The sequence below is a fragment of the Pezoporus wallicus genome, unplaced genomic scaffold (genome assembly GCF_028554395.1).
Source record: "Pezoporus wallicus isolate ANWC-B61680 ecotype Strahan unplaced genomic scaffold, APGP_CSIRO_Pwel_v1 contig_5552, whole genome shotgun sequence".
In the NCBI taxonomy this organism is placed as follows: Eukaryota; Metazoa; Chordata; class Aves; order Psittaciformes; family Psittacidae; genus Pezoporus; species Pezoporus wallicus.
Genome location: NW_026640754.1, coordinates 720,495 through 745,067, shown reverse-complemented (window position 1 = coordinate 745,067; position 24,573 = coordinate 720,495). Strand labels below are relative to the sequence as shown.

General features: G+C 35.5%; 1 protein-coding gene across 3 annotated transcripts in view; it reads left to right on the top strand.

Moving 5' to 3' along the window:
• Nucleotides 1–24,573, top strand: part of SGCZ (sarcoglycan zeta) — a 438,735-nt gene that overhangs the window by 299,844 nt on the left and 114,318 nt on the right. For all 3 annotated transcript variants that reach the window (XM_057420312.1, XM_057420309.1, XM_057420310.1), the window contains exon 3: nt 15,004–15,105. In XM_057420312.1, coding sequence (XP_057276295.1) covers nt 15,004–15,105 — 102 coding nt within the window. The remainder of the gene's footprint in view (nt 1–15,003; nt 15,106–24,573) is intronic.

Sequence of the window (24,573 nt, the reverse complement as noted above, 5' to 3'; positions counted from 1 at the left end):
GCTTTGATGTGAAAAATTTACTGCATACTTAATTGTACTACAGAACACCTTATGTAGGTATTCTCATACCTACTTCCTTATGTTCTGCACACTAAGAAATTATGCTTGTTCCATAACTCTACTACTTCTGCCACAAAAATCTTTCTCTCATCCCTTCCTCTTCCCTCATTTCCCCCATGTTAGTTACTAAGGCTAGTAACTAACTAGCCTTAGTTTTCTTGTTTTCTTGCAATCCAATAAAACTTTGCCAGGGTCTGTTGCTAGTCAAGACTAATTTTATCGTAATTCTGAAGCAGTCAAGGCAAAACACTTGCTTAGGTCTGAAGTGTACATACATTTTGCACATTAATGAAATCTGCAATAAATGTTGAAGTTGAGATCATATGTTAAATATAATGATTCTGTTTGGCTTCAAGTGCATTGTCAGGACAAATCATGCTGCTTTCAACAGCTGAAATGGGCAATTGCTGAAAATTCAGGTGTACTTCAATCTTCATCCCTTAAAATCTTTTTTCTTTATTCTTTTTTTTAGTTTTTTTTTTTTTTAATTAAGAGCTGTCTTGGAAAATATGCAGAACTTAGACTTCGGTAAGATATTGTTTGAAAACAGGATTCTTATTTCCTTGGTCTAGAAATATACTCATCAAAATATAGTAAATACAGTAAAAATGGGGGAAATGATCTGCAAAAAATAAGAGCATAAGTTCACATGTATTCTCCTGTGTCTTTGATTTTTCTTTAGTTGTGTAGCTTAGATATTTGCAGTGTATAAAGTGGGATTAAAAGAAGCTTTAAATATATTTTGTACAAGTATTTCTTCAAGAAAGATGAGACAAATATCCTATTCAGTACCTTGTGAAGACACATACTGTGTGTAATAGTCTCTGCATGAAAATTTAAAATGACTTATAGACAGAGTGACAGGAAGAGTTTTCCAAAAGCCACCTGTTTCACCCTCTGCTGCAACATGACTTAAACTGTACATCATTCTTGAGCTGTGTGTCCAGAAGTTCTTAAAAACCTTTACAGATGGATTTTGCACAAGCATGCAAAATGTTTGTGGTCCAATCCTTAGAGTCAAAATATTTGGCTAATACCCACCTGATTATCAGTTTCTTCAAGTTCACTGTTTATTGTTGAATTATCAGTAGGCATGAAGAAAGTGTTTTCCTATTTAAAGATTATTACTGTATGTCTCCCTAATTTCTCCAGTCTGAACATCATCATCAAGTTTAGCCCTTCCTTGTAGGTCTTTTAATTATTATTTAATGCTTATTTGCATTGTCCATTGTTTCATTCCTGTCCTGTTACTGTTTTTTTCATTACTTTGCGTGTCATTGATCTCACAGGCATCTTCCAGCTTCCTAGAAATAATCTGCTTGTTTTTTCTATTCTGGTATATACCTCATGGTATTTTTTTAGAGTTCAAGGTAAGTTGATCTTTACTACCACTATTCTGCCTTTTAAAAGATAAATACCAATTCTGCCTTTCTGTTTTTCACCTTTACAGTTTGCTTTCTACATCCTTTACAGGCTCTCATAGACTTTGTGCAAGCAATTCAGAAAAGCATTGAAATGGGATGCAGCAAGTGAAGGGGAAAAAAGTATGTTGAGCCATAGGATATCTTGGTGTAATATAAATCAATTCCTTCAGCTAGGAGCTGAGGGTGTCTGCATGAGATGGTTACTGACCTTGAAACCTTTAGCTTTTTTAAGTGGCACAAGAAGCAGAAGAACGCAGGAGGTCTCTGTTTTGAGAGCATTCTGTCAGTGCATGTGCACTTGGTACTTGCTGTGGGACTTGCTTGTGCTGCAGATCACACATTGATTGAGACCTTTCTGTTCCTTTTAGAGACTGTTGCTGCACTTTGAACAGATCTTCTGATTTAATTTCATCCAAAAGGAATCCCCTTCACATACAGAAAAACTGCCCCACAGTCTGAGCCAACATGGAGTAAGTGGGGAAATGAGGGATTGCTGCACTCTACTTACTGCTCTATGTCACTGTTGTAGCCACATTTTAGCTAATAATTTATCGCTTGCAGATTTTGGGTACCTCAGGGTGAAGTTCATTTTACTCAGCTGGCTTGAATATACCTAGTTTATACAAGTATTCATAAATGCATTCATTCTTCCCCTGCAGTATCTTAATCCTTTATCGCTGGTGCACCAATTAAAACAGAGAACCAATTTATGTTGACCTTTAGACTAAAGAAGAAAATTAAAAAGGGAAAAAAAAACCCACCAAAAATGTCAATATACTTCAGTATCTATCAGAAGCCTTTCTTCTCCTTTGGGTAAATTGGTTCATTAAGAAGCTACCATTTCACTGTAATTCCTTTTTCACCTTAGGCAAGTCTCCCAGGAAATCTTCACTAAGAGTCCTTTAACTGAAGTTTGCCTTCTTCAAATACATTGCTTTTAGTTGGAGTTATTTTCCTTCTAATCTAACTTTCAAGAATTCTGTTCTTTTGTTACCAATCTCAACTACATTACCACTTAATCTTCACATTCTTATCTGTTTCTTCTCTGTTAATTAGAGGAAAATGTGAAGCAGCCCCTACCCTCATTACTCTTTTCATGAAAGCTTTTCAGGAGCTTCCTCTTCAGCCTGTTTCCCACTGCATTCACAAAATATATTAGTCAGTAACCTATGTTATCATGAGGTCTGTACTCTGGTTTACTTTTCATAAATACATCATCTGTTTGATCCTCCTGGTCAGACAGGGAAATCCCAAAGTGGCAATGTTTTTTTTTTTTGTTTGTGTCTTGTTTAGGTTGCTGTTTTTTGTGTGTGTGTGTGTTTTGTGTGGTTTGATGGGTTTTTGTTTGGTTTGTTTTTTTGGGTTTTGTTTGTTTGTTTAATTTATAACCAACTTTCTCAGTAATCTAGCAGTTCTTTCTCCCTTTTGGTCTGAACCTTAGAACAAGTGTATTAATCCATGCTCCCTTACCGCTCTTCCACAACAAACATGAATTTGAACTCTTCCATCTCTCTCTCTCCTTAGATTGTTTATTATTACTGTAATTACAAATGAGCTGCATGAAGTAATAATCAGATGGCTGCTGAGTCTTGATTCTAGTCAGACTCACAATTCTTGGTGTTAAGGATGTATAGCTTCCTTTTTTGGTAGCACTGGTATGGTTTCTTTAGTTGCTATTGGGGATTGGACCATCAGCTGCTTCCCTAATCAGCTGCTTCTCTGGAGGGTGTCCAGTTCATCCTCCATGTCTGGTACCTCTGGATTCCTTTCCAGCTGGTCAACTAGTTTTTCACAGGAGGCTCTCATGCTTAGCATAATATTGTTATCCTTTTGGATCATAAGGGCATTGAGCTGTCCCACTTTGCTTATGGCTCTTTTACCAGTTTCCCAGGGAATATTTGCAGGGATTCTTTCATTCCTCTTTCCTGCATTTAAAAGTGTGGAAGTCTATGTTCCCTGGCTTGAGCACAGAGCCTGGACTGAAAAATTCCCCTCCTGGGTTCCTTCTGTGGACACAACTCCAGGTAGCCACTCTGCATCCAGGCTGCACCCTCAGAACTGTAGTCTGAAACAGATTTGATTACAGGGAAGATACTGATGCTGTGCTTTTAATGGGCTGAACTGTGATACTAAACCATGCTTTCTAAAACGTCCTTTTCCAATCAGTCTTAAATTGCCTTGTAATGAAAGTCAGTGAGATACTGAACTGCTGACTCACAAATACAAACCTTTTATTGTCCTTCAACGGTGAGGAGTTTAGCCATACCATAGGAAGTTTGTGATATGTGATAACACACTATCGTCCCTCACAATGATGCAGCAAATTTGTTTTTGCGATTTCTCTTGAAATTATCCCTTTTACAAGACTTCTTCCATTTGCCAACATAACTGATATGTTCTCAAAGTCCTGTCATGCTGAGCTCTGCAAGGAGATTAGGTAGCTCCCCTGATCACTGTGGGATTTAACACTCTGCAAAAAAGTGAAAGTTATGATTTTTAATCCCTTTGGACTGCAGAGAAGGAACTTGAAGCTATCAGGAGATGAGTGGTCTATTAAGCAGGCTGTTAGATAAAAGAGGAGTTATTTTCAAGCAACTTTGTGGCATTTCTTACACTTTCATTCCCTTTGCCCTGATAGAAAGAGATGGATCTGTGCAGCAAGCTACTTCATTCTTAGTCCCGTTTAATTTTTTGAGTGTATCAATAGAGTGAGGTATTGCTTATTGAAAGATGTGTGGTAGCTGTTTTGAAAAACATGCAATGTTTATACTGGAATACTAAGTAACGTGCATAAACATAGATACTCTAAAGACTGTTAGATAGTCACACCTCTTGAGAAGTAAAATTCTGCAATTACAAGGTTTTGATAAACCCTTTCCTCACATTAAAATAATTGCTTTTGATTTTGACAGTAATGGGCTCCTTAGACTGTCTTGAAAATTGATTTCTTTAATGCTTTTTGCTAGTGTGATCAAGGAAGCAGTGTTAATAGCTCCTAATTAATGATATTTGTTTTGTTATAAGAAAAGTATATTTTGCTGAATAGAAGTGCCAGTCCAGAGAGTTACTGAAGGATGTTTTTGACTGCAGGTACTTCAGTACTTCCATGTAATGGCTCAAGAGGTTATTGTAAATTAAATCTTCCTCTGTAACAAATACAGTCATATTATAAGAAAATATTTAGGAAGATACATGTGCCTTATTGCACAAGTGTAAAATATTAAGAAAACACAGGATATGAAAGTGCCTTTTGGGTCACTTTGCCTAGTTGTTATCATAAGCAACCCTGAAATGAATGAATCCTCCTAAAATTGATAAATTGTACCTTCAAACATTTTTTTATGGCTTCCCTGGTTATTCTTATTCACGTGCTATACCAGAATCCTATTTCTTTAGATTTTGCAGTCTTAATCACAGAATATTTTAAATCTAGAGCTCAGATCTGAAGATGAGAGTCCTAACTTGCAAGGTTTATCTTAAAATGGTCTTTGGTCTTTCTAATGGAGCAGCATGGATTTTCTGGTAATATTAAAAGGTCACTTGAGACGAGGAATCTTGGTGTTAAGGGTACTGATGGTAAATGACAATTTTTTTTCTAATGATTTTTATTATTTATGCAAACTGGACTGTTACTGAGAAGAGAGCAATCATTAGAGTAATGTAATTTTAACAGTCATCAACAAATTCTACTTGTCTGAGGCTAAGGAGGTAAAAAATGTTGGCTCTATCAGATACAGGGTAAATGGTCTAATGAGTACATAAAGAAAGCTATTTTTCAGCCAGTTTGTGGAATCCAATCTTTAAATTAACTTTTTATGATAACAATTTTCTGATTCTAAGTGTGTCATATATAAATAACAAAAAAAATATTGCGAAAACCCCAGATATGCTGGAATAAACAAGTCAGTTAATTTTTCTCTGCGTGGCTGTGGTGTTCATAAGCTGTTGTTTATTTTTTTTAATTCTTCTTAGAGCAATGTGGATGAAATAAAGGCAGATTAGGAGCAAAAGGAAGCATTAAGATGGAAAATTATGTACAAGGAAAGACAATGAACTGTGATTATTTAGTAATATATCTAAAGAAGAAACAGAAGCAATTGCATTATAACATTGGAGGTTCAGGGTATGTATGAAGAAAGTACTTTGAACTATGAAGATAATTTAGGCAATATAGTAGTTTGTCTAAAGAAGATACAGAATCTCCCTTCAGGGAATAGAACAAGAGAAACTCAAATCATTATGTCAGGAGCAGTAAAGGTATAGCTGATTTTGCCGTAGTGCAAGCCAATACTAGAACCTCTTAACTTGAATTCAAGCAATTCAAGACATGCTTTATAATTTTTTAATAGAAACAAATGCTGATGTAAAGAATACTTGTTTATTGCTTTCTTTCTTTGCTGCCCCAACTTCTCCAGACTTGTAATGCCCAGTCCTGAATTGCTTGGAAAGCATAGTAGAAATGTAAGATGAAATTTGAGTTAAACATGTACTAGAGATGGGTGAATATTTTAACACAGCTTTTTTTTTTTTTTTCAGAGAATAAAATCAAAACAGTAAAAGTCTTATTTTCTCTAATAACCTACCTTTTACTTATAAACTAGAATATAGAGATTTTGAGGAACTGCCTCCTTGGATGAGTTTAAGTATATTACATGATTATTTTCACCTTCTGATTAGCTAGTTTCTGGAAGTATTTTTAAGCAGAAATTGGTACAAGCATATAGTGTTTAGTGGCACAAGATCTGAAATTTTGATTGTGACAGGCTCATTGACAGGGCAAGTTGCAAACACAAGAAACACCAAATGTAACTGCATCAGCACAACTCATTTTGTATATGTGATTGAATGAATTACAAGGCATTTCCACCAAAATCATCTTTAAACTTCTAAATTCTACGTAATTTGGCATTAATTCAGTGTAAGAGCTGGAATACATGAGACGGATATGTTCTAAAAATTGTAGAGATTCCTAGAGAAACAGCAGAGTTGCTGCTCTAACACCTTAGTTAAGTCTTATGTATACACAACAAACAGTGGGACTCTGCAGATCTCTTATGGTTTCTTATAGGTAAATATTACTTAAAGATTTATCAACAAAGATGACTGCTTTTGTCATCATGATTTGTTTATTTTCCTCCAGTATCAGTATGCTAGCAATTCGCAGTTTTTCATTGTTCTTTCTGAAGTCAGGCAACAACTTAAATAATAAAATACAGGGATAACATGTGATTAATTTTTCAGCATGGCTAAATTATCTTCAAGATGCTGTGTTGAAATTACAAGCAAGCCTCAGAGACAGAGAAGCACATTCAATAACCTGTGCAGTTTATGTGGAGTAAATAAACACGTCCATACCCGGTAATTTATTGTTAGTCTAATTAAAAAATCAGCAGTCTTACCAAGACTGTGTTATTAGTCCAGTTACAGTGACACTAACACCTATCATTCAAAGCATGCAATTATTATAGCTTCCTCCCAGTACTGACAAAATTAAAAACAGTATACACAAACTTCTGCTATCCAGACCTTTCTCTGGTGTTAGATTTGCCCTGCCTGCAAATGGTAACATGGAGTTGATGGTGAGGGATTCTTCCACCTTGTTCTTGGGTCCCACTTCAGTTACTTTTAATTTTTTTTTTTTTTTTCTTCATCACTCAGTGAAGTCTGTGCTATAGCCAAATGGTGAAATATTCAGCTCATAATGAAATAGATACATTTCAAATTTGTTTTCCAAACCTGAAGTCTATTGACAAAATTACTTTTAACCTTCTGTAATTAATTTGTCTTCATATATAGAAAGAAAGGGAGGAAAGATGATGACTGAAGGAATAATACTTCTCGATTTCCAACTTCTTGGTTTACATTCAGATGAGGGACAGACCTTCTTTACCTCATTTCTCTGTGTTTTCTGTTTCTTCCCTTTATCTAGTTCCTGGTGTCCTATAACTGGCTGTACATAGACCTGAAACCCTTCACTAGCTCTTAATAATTTTGCCAACATTTACAGAGAAGAACATTTACCATTGCTTGACTCTGTTTGGTACTTTCATTCCACCTGCATGAACTATGGAGTTGTAAGGAGTGTTCCACATTTTCTGACTCATTAAATATTGATTGTAAAAGTCTGTATTGCATAGAAATTATTTTTTGTTGGCCTGACCACACATTAACAGAATCACAGAATTTTAATGTAACAGAATATTGACTAAAATGGTAAAGCAGAGAACATGCATCAAAATAAAGAAAGAATTAGTTTCTTTTCCAAAAGTTTAAGATATATTAGGTATAACATTATTCACTTCTATAATGTTTGGTCTAGACTACTGTCCTGGGTTCAGCAGTAGCAGTGACTTTTTCTCCTTCTTAGTAGCTGGTGCAGTGTTGTGTTTTTGACTTTCGGCCTGGGAACAGTGCTGATAACACCGATGTTTTTAGTTGCTGCTCAGTAATGTTTTCTCTGACCAAGGACTTTCTGAGTCTCATGCTCTGCCAGGGAGGAGGGGAAGCCAGGAGGAAGCAGAGAAAGGACATCTGACCCAAACTAGCCAAAGGGATATTCCATACTACAGCACGTCATACCCACTATATAAACTGGGGGCAGTTACCAGGAAGGGCTTAGATCACTGCTTGGTCAGGCTGGGTATCGGTCGGCAGGTGGTGAGCAGTTGTATTGTCTTCTCTTGTTATTTCCCTTGTCTTTATTATTATTGGTGGTAGCAGCAGTGGTTTGTGTTATACCTTAGTTACTGGACTGTTCTTATCTCAACCTGTGGGAGTTACATCCTTTCAATTCTCCTTCCCATCCTTCTGGGTGCTGGGGGGAGGAAGAGTGGAGAGTGAGAGAATGGCTGCATGGTTCTGAGTTACGGCTGGGCTTAAACCACGACAAGTACATATCCTCTCACGACATAGTTTCTGTTAGAGTTGTACGCATTCAGTGGGTCTGAAAATCTTGTATTTATTGTTTAAATTCCAGAATATTGGATATCTAGGGGTAGAAGAATTGCATAGTTAGGTTCTGTGTTTTTCATAGAATCATAGAATCATAGCATAATTAGGGTTGGAAAGGACCTTAAGATCATCTAGTCCCAACCCCCCTGCCATGGGCAGGGACACCTCACACTAAATCATATCACCCAAGGCCTCGTCCAGCCTGGTCTTGAACACTGCCAGGGATGGAGCATTCACAACCTCCCTGGGCAACCTATTCCAGTGCCTCACCACCCTAACAGGAAAGAATTTCCTCCTTATATCCAGTCATCTAAACTTCCCCTGTTTAAGTTTTAACCCATTACCCCTTGTCCTATCACTACAGTCTCTAACGAAGAGTCCCTCTCCAGCATTTGCTTTAAGAACATGCAATTTATACATGATTGTAAAAAATCCAGTAATATGAAACATAAGAGTTCTAGGAAGATTGTACCTTAATCTAGATTAATCTATGAGATCACGTAGTATTCTGCCTTTTTCACTTGACAATAAAGGATACATCCATGTCTGAAGAAAAATAGCACAAGTACCTAGACCAGGGAATAAAATCAAACATTTAAGCATGAAAAGTGCATTTTTTTCTTATTGTCTGGTCTGGGTAGGTCTGTATTTTCTGTTCATACGTATATTTCAAGATTACTTTTATAACTGAAGAATCCAGATCATGCTCCCCACATTCAAAAATCACTGTAAAGGACAGAATATATTCAATAGATTATTTTTTTCTTAGTTTATATCCCTTTAAATGTTGCTGCACAGTACTATAGTAGCTTCTTCCCCTTCTTTTCCCTGGTATTCACACAGGGTCAGCTGTTATTTTCAGCAGATGAATGAAGGCAGATGTTTCCATCAATCCAGATTTTTGCCATTCCGATATGTTGTACTGGGTATATTCCTATCATTTTTACCTTTAATTTTGGCTACTGAAATTCAGTTATCCTTCTTGTTAATTCAGGCAAATACACTCTGTTTTCATTTCTGATACCACTACCCTTTTTGTTTACGCAGAACTGTAGCTGTCTACAGTTTTTCTTTCAATTGTACATCCATAAGTATGTACAGGTATAATTTTTCTCCAGCTGGAGTTATGTTCCAACTCTGCTTATGAAATCCAGCTTTTTGTGTGTTTGAACACAATACAAGTAATTTCCCTTGTAATCTTCCTCCCAACCTTTTGTGTATCTTTTCCTTTTTATCAAGTGTAGCTGCTAATATCTTTCATCTTAATTGTCCCATCACTGTTCCTCTATATAGTCTGCTTTTTTATGCATTCATATAAAATTCAGTATTCTTTTTCCATCTTCAGTATAATTCACCACTGCTTCATTGCTTCAACTGCCTTTCTTTCCTTTTGCATAGCATATTTTTACACTACAGATGTTTCATCTGTGGTCTTTCATAGCACTACAACCGCATCATCCAGAATCCTTTCCATGTTTAGGCTCAGCTGTTATGCCAAAGTGGCAACAGGCAGTGAATGCTTATTAATTTATAGGACACTGTGTTTAGGCACTTTCTTTAAACACTACTTTTTAAAAATTCTTATTTTATTTTTTCGCTTCTCCAGGTTTTGTGCAGTGCTTCTTTCTTCAGACTGTGAGCTTTTGGAGACAGAATGTGGGTTTAAAGACATACTCAGAAAACAAGCAGAATACCACGTATAACTGCAGAACTTCTGAAAAACTTGAATATTATTGACAATAATGTATTTCCTGGACCACCAACTACTTTGTTGTTCCTGTTGTAAAGTACTGAAACAGATATTTGGTGTATTTTATTAAGGAAAACAGGAAGAATGCCATACAATACTGAAATAAAAAATCTTACTCATCCATGTTTTAGTCACTTCAGATTAAGCATCACTTCAATTTAGTTTTCCCTGCGCTTGTAGGTGTAAATTGTTATATGATTCTAAGCAAAAATCTTGTGATGCAAAGAAAATCATGCACCACCTACCACAGACTGATTCCCAGTCATTCTCCAAGCAGTGGCACCTTGAAAGATGATCCTCCTTCTCCCTCCACTTCTTTCTCTATCACCACTTTTTATTGCTGAGCCTAATGTTAGATGTATGAAATATTCCTTTAGCCAGTTTGGGTCAGTTGTCTTGGCTGTGTGCTCCCAAATCCTTGCCCATCCTCTCTCTACTTATTGGAGGACACAGAGGGACTAAAAACGAGAAATACTTGATACTGTGCAAGCACAGTTCAGCAATAACCAAAGCATCAGTGTGTTATGAACAGTGTTTCAGCAAAAATCTGAAGCACAGCACCATACAGGCTGCTATGAAGAAAGCTAACTTCATCCCAGTCCCAGTATGTGAAATTAGCATTTAATTGTTGGAAGAAAGTACTGGAATAGTTCTTTCAAGTCTATTTTTCCCTAGAGTAAAGTAAGTTCACACCAAAATGATAAACTGAGTATCCATTGCCTGGAAAGCCTAAAGTAATGTAGACAGTTTATTCTGAAGATTAGCAAAAGGAATGGCTAAAATGAATTATATTAATAATATTATATCAAAATCATATCTAGAGGAAGATGCAAATATGTTTTAAGACAGAATTCTTTTGTGGTTCTCTTTTAAACTTCTCTATATTAATTTTCATCTTTCGGGAGGAACTCCAAAGTTAAACTGATCTTCATGGTTATAAGTGCATTAAGTGAACCAGGATACTGGGCCTTCTTCTGATTACTCTTTTCAATCCTAATAACTTTTAATCCAGTCCTGTTACTTCTGGAAAGTCTTGAATTTTTCACTATAACAGCATAGTTCTAACTCAATGAAAATCTTTTCTTATTCCAACTCCTCTTTAAACTGGGTGAGGAATTACTGATGAAGAAAACGTACTGGGCAGTGATTCTATGAAAGGGGAGAGCATCATTGTGTCGTAGTACGTGTGTGACTGTTTATTTTACTATTCAGTCTTAGTCATTACACATTTCAGGAATTTACTTTCTGGAAGATTATTACATTTATCAAGCAGTTAAGGTCACAGGCACACTCTTTCAGTTCTATATCTTAGTTGTGGCATACACTCCAGAATGTAGTCTGTCTTCTTGTATTGAGTAATTTTACGGAAACTAGAGTGCTCTTGTCTGTCCAGTGCCCACGTGTATTCAAAATCTTGGGCTCTGGTAGGTGAGTACCTCATTGCTGAAGAATTAAAGAATGAGGGCTTAGAAATGTCACTCAGGAAAGGAGAAGCCCTAATGGATGCATCATTAATTTGTTTCTGAGATTCTGGCAGTTTTGAGTTGCTCTACAAATTAACTTGCCACAGCTAAAAATAAACAGAGAAAATCCAATAAGTACCAAACATTAGTGAACAAATAAATTTCTGTGCTTCAATTCCCCTTCAGTACCATAAGAACAGTATCACTTGATATAAAGCCACTGCAAGTATTTTGAAAATTAATTAATAGTTGTGAAGAGCTGTGTGACTTCAGCAATAAACACTTATGAGAAGAGAAGCCAAGAGGGAAACTGACAGTACTGTCTTCAAAGCACGTTTTTAACAGAGTGCAATAGATGCAAAGAAAATAATGAGGCAAAGCAAAATAGTGATTAGCCAACCTTGTGTGGAATTAGCTGGGATTCGATGGTAGATAGTATGTATAACTATAGATTTTATTGTTTGCATACATGCAAGGTGGAACAGATAGAATTTTTCTAGGCAAACTTAATTTCAGCATTTCCAGTTTTCTGGAATTTTGACTTTGTATTATTTCAGCCTTTCCCCCTACCTCCACTTTTATTGTACGTATTATTTTGTGCCTGACAGTTACAAATGTTCCATAGAAGCAGATAAAACAACATATTGAATTTGCCTTTTCAGTTAGAAAATATTTTTACATCCAAATCATAGAATCATAGAATTGACTGGGTTGGAAAAGACCTTTAAGATCAATAAATAGGTACGTATTTCTTGTTGAGTATTTATTTGCTGAGAAAAATAGAGCATGGTGGTTGTTTTTTTTCTCAAGTGATTCTTTCCTATTACGATTTTATAAATTATTACTATAGCATATCTAGAAAAACAGGGTTGCTGAAATTGAGTATTAATGGATAATAATGCAGATTACACATTCAGAAGTAAAGTCTGTCTTACTTCCTTTTCAAAAATAGTCACCACTCTCTTATATTGCACTTTGTTAGAAAGCCTACAAATGCTTGATGTTTTATGTGTGAAATAATTTTTATAGACATCTGATATCTTGATTTAAGGAAAACATTTTAAAATATTACATTACTTCTTTAAAAAGCATTTGGTAATTCAGCTATCATAGTGTGCTGGTTTTGGCTGGGGTAGAGTTAATTTTCTTCATGTTAGTTGGTATGGGGCTATGGTTTGGATTTGTGCTGGAAACAGTGTTGATACATGGATGTTTCAGTTATAGCTGAGTAGTGCTTACACAGAGTCAAGGCCTTTTCTGCTCTTCACACCACCCCACAGCGAGTAGGCTGGAGGTACACAAGAAGCTGGAAGGGGACACAGCCAGGACAGCTGACCCCAACTGACAAAGGGGATACCCCATATCATATGGCATCATGCTCAGCATATAAGGCTGGGGGAAGAAGGAGGAAGAGGGGATGTTCAGAGTGACAGCTTTTGTCTTTTCAAGTAACTGTTACATATGATGAAGCCCTGCTGTCCTGGAGATGGCTGAACATTGCCTGCTGATGGGAAGTGGTGATGGAATTCCTTGCTCTGCTAGTGTGCAGCTTTTGCTTTCCCTACTAAACTGTCTTAACCCACATTTTTTCTCACTTTTACTCTTCTGATTTTTCCCCCATCCCACTGGATGGGGTGTGTGTATGAGTGAGCAGCTACATGGGGTTTAGTTGCTGGACAAAGTTAAACCATGATATATAGTTTGAATACAACAACACTTCTAACAAAAGTTGAAGAAAAGTTCTTGGCTTTATTTAATCAGTTACACATTTTGGTAAACATATAAACTATTACAGAGTCTGTGAATTTCTCTTGATGCCATTACTTTAACAAGGATATTCCATACTATAGAAAGCCTTAACATTACATTTTGTTATTCCATATTTCTTTGCTTTGGAAAGGAGTTCAGTATATTTTCTGACTCTGGTAGTTTCTGGGTTTGTAGTCAGAAGCATGTAGGCTTCAAGTCCTATAACTCATATGTGAAGTCATGATTTCTAACGGTATGTTCTTTACAGATCTGTTATAGCGTGGAAAGCTACCTATCACATATCCTTGCTGTGTTTCGGAAACTTTATCGGCTGAATTGCATTGTATGAAGTGTAATTCTGTTTGTTGTCAGAAAGAATTAACATTTTCACAGTTTTGCTTCAGATGTGGATGGAGTGATGTCAATCAAATATCTGCCATACTGGCATCATTTGATTTGAAAGGGAATAGCTGTAATGGTATAGTGGCTACACCATCCTTAGATAAGCATAATAGTGTTTGACTCGGCGTCCTCTTCCAGCATCAGCTGTAGCAGTTGGGTACACTTTTATCTAGCTATTTACAACTGCCCAGCAAGTGGTGGTTATTTGTTTCACAATTCAGACAACAGAACAGAAATGCAAGTTCTTACTGTTTTGCTACATTAGGGTCAGCAATGGCATCAAAACATTTAATCAGCAATTAAGTTAAATGTGGCAATTTTGCACTTAAGCGGATCTAGCTGAATTCCACTGCCTGTATGGTAAAGAATTATCTTCTGTCAGGATTATAGTAACAAGCATCCAGGGGTAAAAAGTCTTGAATTTCTATCAGAATGCAAAAGGATTCTGTCTCAAGCAAGTTTCATTGATTTTCTGTAAGAATAAAACCAAAGCCTTATTTTTCATAGTTTTTCCTGTAAAAATGCAGCCAAAGCCAATAAATGCAACTATTCTTTGCTTATATGATATTAAACATTGAATCGTTTGGTTTGCTTGTTATATCCAGGCTTTTGCAATGGCCCCTTTCCTATTTTTATTCAGATAAACCAAAAAAATAACAGCTGAAAACAGCCCTCAACATTTTTGAAGTTCTTCTTTTCACCAGCAACATGTTCCTAGTAGTGACGATCAACTACTAATAAAAGCCCCCTTTTTTCTTTCTTCGTGTATGATATTTTCCTAATAATGACATAAGATTTTTTCTATTATTTCACTATGTAAAAATAGCAGATTGCTTCCTAATGTTATATATATATATATTTAGAGAAAATTAACTAGTGATGTAGAAGTTGTAATTCTAGATCTAGCTTCACCTCTTCAGCAAAGGAATACTTAGGTTCTACATTTGTACCCTTGCATTAGGTACAGCTAAGGAATAATGTATGCAGTTCATCATCAGGCTACACAGTTTAATACCTCGATCCTAGATGAAGCTTTACCTATAAATCCTCCCCCATCTAGCTGCTGTCCAAGATCATCAGAGGAGCTCCGAACAGCGGGACAGTATTCATTAGTTTTAGGTATTAGGCCAGCTACTGTGTTCTTTTTAGCTTGTTCTGGATAAGGTTATTTTCTAAAGTGAATTATATATATTATTAATTGTAGGATGGAATGGGAAATTTGAGAGTGACTAAAAAAGGAATACGACTTGAAGGAATATCTGAATTTCTACTTCCATTATACGTGAAAGAAATCCATTCCCGAAAGGTATGTGGTTTTAATCTTTTGTTTCTTAATTTACAGCTAACATAAATTAATTTCTTCAGTCTCAAACTACAAAGTTTAATTCTTACACCTCCTAAATTAGCAATCAGTAGAGGTTTGCCTTGAGAATATCTTAACAATGAAAGCTTCCTTCTTGTCAAAAATGATTTTTTTTTTCTTTTGAAACCTTGCTTGGCTCTTGAAAGAAATGTTTCATCCTAAAGAAAGGAGATTCTAAGCATGTATATTTTATACTTCAAATGACCTCAGCACTGGGAATGGAACATTTTATTCTTTATTTGATGTGAACTCCAGAAACACAGGATTCATGTTATGTGCAAAATGCAGTGAAATAAAGAATGGGTTTGTACATGCTTAAGTTCTTTCTGGCATTAGCTAGTGTGATTTCTGGTTTTTTGTTGCTGGGTATTTTCTTTTTTTCCTCATTAGGTACAGGCAATCTTGCTAAATTGCATAATGTCTCTAGGATTTAATTCTTCAAAAAGAACCATTTTTAATATTGCGTTAATGCAATTGTTTTATCATAAAGCACTAGGTTGTTACAGAGGAAGAAAGAAAATCAAGATACTAGGCATTCAGAAATGAAATGTAGCTTATTTTATCTCATTTATTTTGATTCAGTTATGCTGTTTATATTTTCAATAGATTAAAAGAAACTGGAAATTTCTTAAGTTTTTTTTTACCATGCAAGTGATCATCTATGATCAGAGTGGAATGTTATTATGTTTTTCAGTCAGTCATTTGCAAAGAATTTTAGCATGCATACTGCAAAAATTAACAGGACTGAAGAATACGTTTACACTAAATGCCTTTAGGGTAAGTTCTGTCTGCTGAAAACTCTTTTATGTATATAAAAAAGTCTCAGGTATATTCAGAAATGAGATCATGACAGTTTCCCATTTATCTTAGTTAGTTTACTCTTGTGTTAATAAATGTGTGAGGTAGTCTTTGTCCTTTTTTTTCTGTAAAACAGAGTAGCAACCTTGTCCTAAGTAATGGAAAATTGCATAATCAATTGACAGTGTATCCTCAACAATGTTGACTTTTGATCACTTTACGGAACAGACATTCTTTTACTTTCCAACTCACTATACATACCAGTGTTTACAAAATCTTGTTCATGATGCTGCTTTTATAATGGTAGATAAAAATATTAATAACTAAGACAAATCTATAATAAAACATTTAGTAATTATTTCTAAATAAATACAAATATCAGCATTTTGAGGAACGTGGAAACAGTGGAACACTCAGTGCATAAGTACATTAAATGACCATTTAAGTACAAAACACTGATACCAAAAGTAAATCAATAAGGCCAGATTCCTCCTAAAATCAGAAAGGCATTTATGAAAGGAAACTTTGGCTGTGAGTTTATTTTTTCCTGCACCACCTTGCCATAGAAAGGTGTGATCACTTCTAAAGTTCTTTAAAATTTTGAAACTCTAGAATTCATTAAATTACCTATAATAATGTCTTTTATCTATACATAAATATTTTAAGGGTTCAGTTAGACCTCAATGTCTAGTACAACATATCATGCCTAAACAATAAACGTCTTTAGTATGAATATTCTAATATGCAGACTTTATGAAATAGATGTAATATTTCCAGGTTGTATAATCTTTCAAGGAGCATGCTATTTCTTAAGGGTAGCAGAACATTAGTCATGTTTTGTAGATTTTCCCCAGTTCCTTTCTGCATGTGGATGGTGTCTGTTGTTATTCTGTTACTGTATGTGAGAGTTATGATTTTGGATATTTGCTTGCACAGTGCTTTGTATTGCAGAGCATTGGTTCTGGTTAAAGTAAACATGGAAACTTTTGTTTCAAGTGAGATAATGAGAGACTCAAGTAGGGTCCAAATATCACTCAGAGCTGCTAACAAATCTCGGGGGAAAATATACACAGAAATGTAACTACTGTAAGGGAGCAGGATGCAAAGTCTAGCAGGAGCCTGATGCAAGGTCATGCTAGTCCTGTGAGGCTCATGAAAAATAGATAGACCTGTCAGTAAGTGGCCTCAAACCAGCAGAAGAAAAGAGATAGAGCTGATCATTAACTGGACAAAATACTTAAAGTATTTTTGGTGTCGCAGGTCTGCTTATATCTATTAACATTAAACCACTTGTTACCTAAATAAGAAAGTAGAATGTACATAAACTTGGTTCTCATCTTGCAGTGCTTGTGAACTGAGTTCATGTTCTAGTCTTTTGCTAACTTGCTCAGTATTTGTGATAAAGTTTCAGTAACTTGTGATGTATGCAGTTGGGCATGTCATGAGGGAATGCCGAAAAAACCCTGTGGAGCTGTATTAAGCTTTACAGTAGGGATTTGTGATGTCTCTGCATGGTGTTTCCCCAGGCTTGTGGTATCTCCATATGACATTAGCTGTTTTGCCACACTTACCTTGGTGCTGTAGAAATTTAAGAGTGGGCCAGGTCTTCTGAGCTCTTGTTAGCCACTGCAGTGAATTCTGAAGAACTATCCTGATCACCAGCCATTTTGTATCACTTTGGGTGCTACAGAAAGCAATGATTTTCCACATCTCTTTTTTAGAAGCAGTAATGATTAAAGTTAGATATATATGGAGTTAAAATGTACATGGAATCAGAAACTCATTAATAGCTGATGTCTTTGCAGTCTTTTACATATTGCTTATTTATTTTCTAAAATAATAGTTTGCTCTTTAAGCAAAAGAACACAGTCATTGAAGTCACATAATTCTATTAACTCCTGAGATACCTTGAAACATATTAAATAATATCACTGTGTAACGAGTCTGTTTCCTCTGAACTGGTGACATGGTTTGTAGAATGGCCTTGTGGGGACCTCTAGAGTTCTGCAGGTCAGGGCATCACTGCTTTCCCATTAGTCAGCACAAAGCAGAGAAGGGTAGAAAGTCCAGTGATATTAGCAGCGGGTATGCTGTATTATGGGTAAGAGGCACTAATGGAGTTCTTATGCATATTCTAGAGCTATCTTTTAGTTAGCTAGATCTGGAGCTGATAAAATGTGTTCATTGATATTGCAGGGTTCACCTCTGATTCTGATAGTGACCTACTTCTGATATGAGTCCCAGGCAGTCTGTTGAGCAGCTATGACGAACTGAGCTCTCCACTACTGCAATTCAAATGTGAAGGGTGGCTAGATTTAATACTGTAAAGTTCACATATGTTTATAGATGCTAAAATTGCCACTTTTGCCTGCAGTATACCTGGATCCTCAAATAAGATTATTTATGCAGGGTTAAATGCAGACCTTAAACTGCCTTTATCATTGAATCATAAAATCCCTTTGGCTACTGTGGGTTGTGTGTCCTGTCTCTTCTCCCTCACAGCTTCTTGTGCTCCTCCTCACTGGCACAGAGCACAAGAGACTGAAAAGTCCCTGATCAGAGTAAGTGCTACTGACCAACAACTAAAACATCAGTGTGTTACCAGCATTATTTTCAGACTAAAGCCAAAACACAGCACTGCACCAGCTACTAGGAGGAAAAATAACCGTCCCAGCTGAAACCAGGAAAATTCTGTAATACTTTGAGTAAGTCAGAGAAGAAATAAAATGTCTGGTGATATTTTCTCCTGACAATATACAATTTGCTAACAGTAGTAATGAAAACCCCAGGTTTTCAGTAAACTGAATAGTCACTCCTGTTTTGTCTGTAGAAGTTGTGTAAATAAGAAGGCTGCTCAGAGGTTGCTGATGGTGACCTTGCTTCTCTTGCTTTGTCCTTTCTACTCTATTAAGTTAGTGGTGTCTACAAGCCACAGTCTTCTACACAAAACACACTTACATAAAAAATATATTTCTATATTTTCACCAAATGACTTAATAATTTGTCAGAACTTGAACTGATACATCAGAATCTGAGCAGATAAGGTTCTTTTGATTCTGAATTAACATCTTTATATCCCTGAGAAAAGGATACTCTATAACTTCAATTTTCTGAGAGTTTCATTTTGACTATGGCTGGGCTAGTAGTATATTTTTGTTCAAGTTACTAGTCTGAAACCAGTAAGTTTAATCTAGACGTTACATTTTCCATGTTCATATCATTTACATTAATATCATACAAAGAAACAATACGAACTATATTCTTTGTAGTGTACCATTAATGAGATGGATGAAATCAAATAACACATAATGCAATAACCTGAATAATTGCAATATTCCAGTTCTTTGGGATGAAATTTTTTTATCATCCTACTACTGCATCCATACTACTGCATTTGTGAATAGAAACAATCAAGGTACAGTTTTATTAGTTTGTTATATAACAATAAACACAGCTAATGGTGCTTTCTTGAGAATGTATTCTGGCTTTATTAATCTTTTTCATTTGCTCATGCAGTACTTAAGGGCTGAAGAAAATTAAATTTTCTTTGTGTTAAATTGTTTCAATTTCAGATAAAACAAGTAACTAATTGTCCCTTAAGCTAGGGGGATTGCTTTGTTTTTTTCTTTACAACTAACAAGGTAAAAAAGGTATATTAACTGAATATAAAAAACATATGTTTGCCAGAGATATCCTTAGAGAGCACAGAAGTTAATGATTCAGTTAAAAGTAATTAGAAAAAGGTCTACGAAACAAGAAACACTGAATACATATAAACACAGGAAACTCTGAAAACTCTGTGCATATCTTTAATTATCAAAAATGTGATAGCTTGAGAATTAAGAAATTGTAGGTAGTTTTCAAAGCAGAACTTCTCTCAGGTATTCTTTCTCTCCAGATTTTCACTCTAGAGCCTGAATATTCTTCTAAATATATAGTTTTATTTTACTTTGATTCGGGTTTGGAAATAAAGCAATCTTGACAAAAACATTTCTGCAACAGATTTCTTTTTTTCACTGTGTCTCTAAGTGTACACAATCATCAACATATAATTGATCTTTGTCAATTCCTGCCAGCGCGTTGCAAGTATTTAGCTTCATGTTTTGGGGCTTAGATGCCTCTTAAGAACCCCAAATTCTTTTTCTGACAGAATGCCTTTGTTGAGCTTCTCTCCCTGATAGGGTTGTAAAAAAGCATCATAGGAGATCACATCAAAAGTCCTTCTGAAGTTGAGGAAGGACATCCACTGTTCTTGTGCTTTGAGCCAGTCTGCTCATTATACAAGACAATCAAATCAGGTGCTCTTTGCACCTGACTCATTTTTTTTTCCATGCTCATTTTTTTCCTAAATGCCTTCTTTTCCTTCATCTACTTTGCAGTGATTTTCAGCAGGATCTCCTCCATAATCTTCCTAGGAATTGTAGGGCTGTAGTTTCCAAAGTCTGTCTTCCTTGCAAGATGTTCATAATCTCTTGCAAGATCCTGCAAGTATGTTGTACTTGTTGATTTGGGGGCTGAGGAGGAACGCGTTTCCCCACCCTCCCCTGAAACATATTCTTCTAAAATTCAAGGCCAAGTTGTTTGTTGTATCCACTCTTTTTTCTGCCTACAACATACCCCATTGTCATGCAGTAAAACTAGTTTGAAAATCCTGCAGTCCTAAAATACTGAGGTATATAGGTATCAGAGAAATTGCAATTAGGGCATGTCATTGCTCTCACCTGTTTTGTACTATCAAAAAAGTCACAAAGGTATCTAAGAATCAACCACCTTTATTGCTCACTGTGAAATGCAATGCCTGTTTCTGCAGCTGCATGCCTCAGTCCTCTCAAATAAAATCTGCTATAATCCCCAGTTCATTTTTCTGATACCTACGCTTCAGCCTTGCCCTTGAATCACTCACCTATCACTGACAATAAAGTCGTTATTATGGTATAAAGGACTCCTTAAGCAATTTTGGCTCTCAACATGATATAGATCTGATGCACTGAAAGTCCAGTGTCACTTTATTGGCTGTGAACAAGATATAAGGTTTTCTTAATCACAAGCTTTGCCAAGGGACAAGTCACTCTTATATTTGTTGGTGGTCTCTGTAGGAACTTCCAGTCTGAAATTGAGTTGGCTGTTCTTACTCTTCACTGGCAACTGATAAAAACTTTCATGATTCATGATTTTGTCCTTTACTTGTTATGCTTCACTGAAACCTATCTGAGGGTCAGCAGTTGAACAGCCATATATTTTGAATATATCATTTTTTTCAAGTCAGCCTGTATTTCTCTTATTGTTACTGTGACTTGTTGTTCAGTCAAGGAGGATCTCTGCTTTTTATGCTGAACATTCTGAGTTAATATTAGCCAAGCCTTTTACTTTGTTTGATGACAGCTCATGAATAAATTAATGAGTGGCCTATATCCACACAATTTTACACCAGTCTGAGCAGCTAAATTTGATCTGGGAACACTCCTTCAGAAGGATGTGGTGACATTAATGAAGTACCAACTCTTTTTCTGGGATTTGTTGTTGTTTTCAATATCAATTGCATTTTCATTTTTCTAAGTACTTCCTTCATGTAATACATCTGTATTCCACTGGGGCAAATTTAAGTGAAACCATGTGATATTCCACTTTGGAGTTCATCATGTCTTGTGTCTGATCTTAATACTCATTCAAACTGAATTTGATTTGAGCTGATTTAACTGTATGGTTATAATTTTCTTTTTATTTTCTCTGAACAACTACAAAATAATGTAATTGCAATGTACAGAGGCTAAGCAGTTACTTAAAGAAATCCTGTATGTACAAAATTAAGAAAAATGGTTATTAAAATTTCCATAGAAAATATGATCCAAAGCAGAAATGTAAAAGCAGATGACTTGCAAGAGACTTGAAAAAGAAAAAAATCTATGCCTTCATCTTTTCATGCAGGAATTTACTCATGTTTCATCATGAAGAGAAATATTTATCCTTTGCATTCCATTTTATAAACTTAAGGTAGACCTTACTTTTTGCTCCTCTGTAGAAATCTTAGAACTATGGATGTGCAGATAAAACTGAGAAAAAAAAAAGAAAGGGAGTCACTGCGGGGGAAATTATCCATGGGAGCCATTAAGCATAATATAATTTTATCTCTCAAACATATGGCTAGTCTGTATTTTGGTTTGAGGATTGCTGAGATAATTTGAAGTGCATTTCTTACAAGCTGGGCAGTGCAATGCCCTCACTTGTAGGCCTTTGGCAGACAAAGACAAGTTTTCCCAAAAAGTGTTGTAAGCGTATTTGGTAAGTTAAGAGGAGATCTACTTCAAGTTCAAAACCCAGCATATTAACAGCAAATTAAAAACATGTAATAAAATTATACATCTAATGCTGTTGAGAGTTGCCAGCATGGATTTCTGAAGGAGAGATCATGCCTGACCAACTTGACAGTCTTCTACAGCAAAACTTCTAGCTTGGTGAATGAGGACAGCTAATATTGCTAATCTTGCCTTTAGCATGGCTTTTGACCCAGTTTCCCATCATATACTCTTAGACAAGCTGATGATATACACTCTAAAAGGACAGTGAAGTGTGCTGACAACTGGCTAAACTGCTGGCCTCAAAGGGTTGTGATCATTGGCATGAAGTTCAGCTGAAGGCCAGTCACTAGTGGTCTGCTCATGGAGCCAGTATTTAAGGCAGTGTTATTTAATCTCTTCATTAGCGACCTAGACCTGCACAGTGCACTCTCAGCAAGCTTGCATATGATACTAAATCAGGGGGAGGGGTGTTCTAGTAATTTCTAGAAGCTAAAGAGAACAAGAAAAATAATGAAAGCATTGCAGTTTTAACTGTTCAGATTTTAAATTATTTCCAACTCATTAATAATAACACTTTTTTCTTTTCCTGTTTCATATCAGATGAATCTCGAAAGTATCAGGGGCAATAATGAAATCAGAACTACAAAGATAACACTTTGAAAATTAATAAAAGACATATTATCAAAGTATTCATCCTGAAACATAAGTTGGCATCCTAAAGTTTGATCATGTAATTTCCAGAAGTGTAAGTTAACTTAAAAAACCAGTTTTACTCATTAGATATAGGAAAATTTGTTTCTTATGTTGAAATTAACAGAGTTTTTACAATCCTCTTTTACTTAGCCAGCTTTCTGTTCCCTATACTTTGTGTCTTGTACGATGTTTCTCACTTTAAAAAAAAAAATTTAAATCAAATTATATACAGTAGATAAACCATTAATTATCTGTAAAAAATAAGCACCAATAAAGTTCAAACCCAAAATCTGTTTGTTACGCTAAAGGATATGTGAGTGGTCAAATAGACTTTCTGAAAAAGTTTTTCTTTAATGATATCTGCAATGAAATTATAGGAAATTACTTCCAAAGTTTGAGGAGACAAACCTTTTTTTTTTTTTCTATTTATGTAATTTAGAACACCTGTATCTGTTTTAGGTTTGGGGTTTTTTTTGTTTGTAGTGGTGGTGGGAAATGTTTCCTATTCTTATTCTCAGCATTTCTGTATTCTATCAAGAAGAAAAATATCTTAGCAAGGAAGAAAAGTGCACTCCAGCTTTTGAGAAATACCATAATTTTTGGGACACTGCACACAGTTTGGTGCCTTTACATGGTAGTAAAGGAAAATATTAATAAATATTCTAAAGTTTAAGATGAAAAAATTAAGAATTAATCTTCTTTTGACTAGGTGGAGTGAAATTCACAGGACAAGATACAGTGTAATCATCAATGTGTTTTGACAATGCCTGATCAGGGCACCGTTGCTGTCTTAAAGGGATCAATTTCTTGTTCCTTCACAGCTTCCAATAGCTGCTACCAAGGCAAATTTTATAAGGATTACCTTTATAACACTATCCATCTCATGTTTAAATGAGCGTTGTATTTCCTGGCTACTCTGTAAGAACCAAGTTGGATTTTACTGTGTCATAACCAACAACATTCATGCATTTATTTTTTTTTTTTTCGAAATGGACAGACATATATTTGCATATTCATGCACAGCACTTTAAAATTACTGGGCAGTCTTAAGAATTGGAGTCTTTTATTCTGGATAGCAAACATGCTTTTTGAGTTTATACTATACAGCATTTGTTGTCATAAGAAATATATTATGCTATAAACCTCTAGTTGCAGAAACAACTTGTCACCAGCAATAAAATTTTCTGCTTTGAAAATGCTTTTACAGAGCATTTTTTGTTTTTTTTTTTACTATTCCCTGAAAGAGTTTCCTATCTATCTAGTACTGTGAGTGACACTTCAATCTTCTTTATATAGTTCTGAAATCTCACCCTCAGCAACTTTAAAATTCATTTTTTGGTGCTGCCAGATCAACTGCTCAGGAAACTTTCTGAACTTCCATCTGTTTTAGGAAGCAGTGTGGCTGCATCATTACCTGTCATGAAGAAGTATCAAGTTGAAATAACATAGAGAAGGTAAATATATACAAGAAGCGTTACAAACATTTTAATAAGCTAGTATGAATTGCTATATTTGTAGGTGCAACAAGCAATGTATTTTTAGAATAAAAACTATCCTTTCCCCTTGTTTAGGCAGTGCAAGAAACATCAGTTACTTTAGGTTTGCAATATGTGGTTCATTTAGT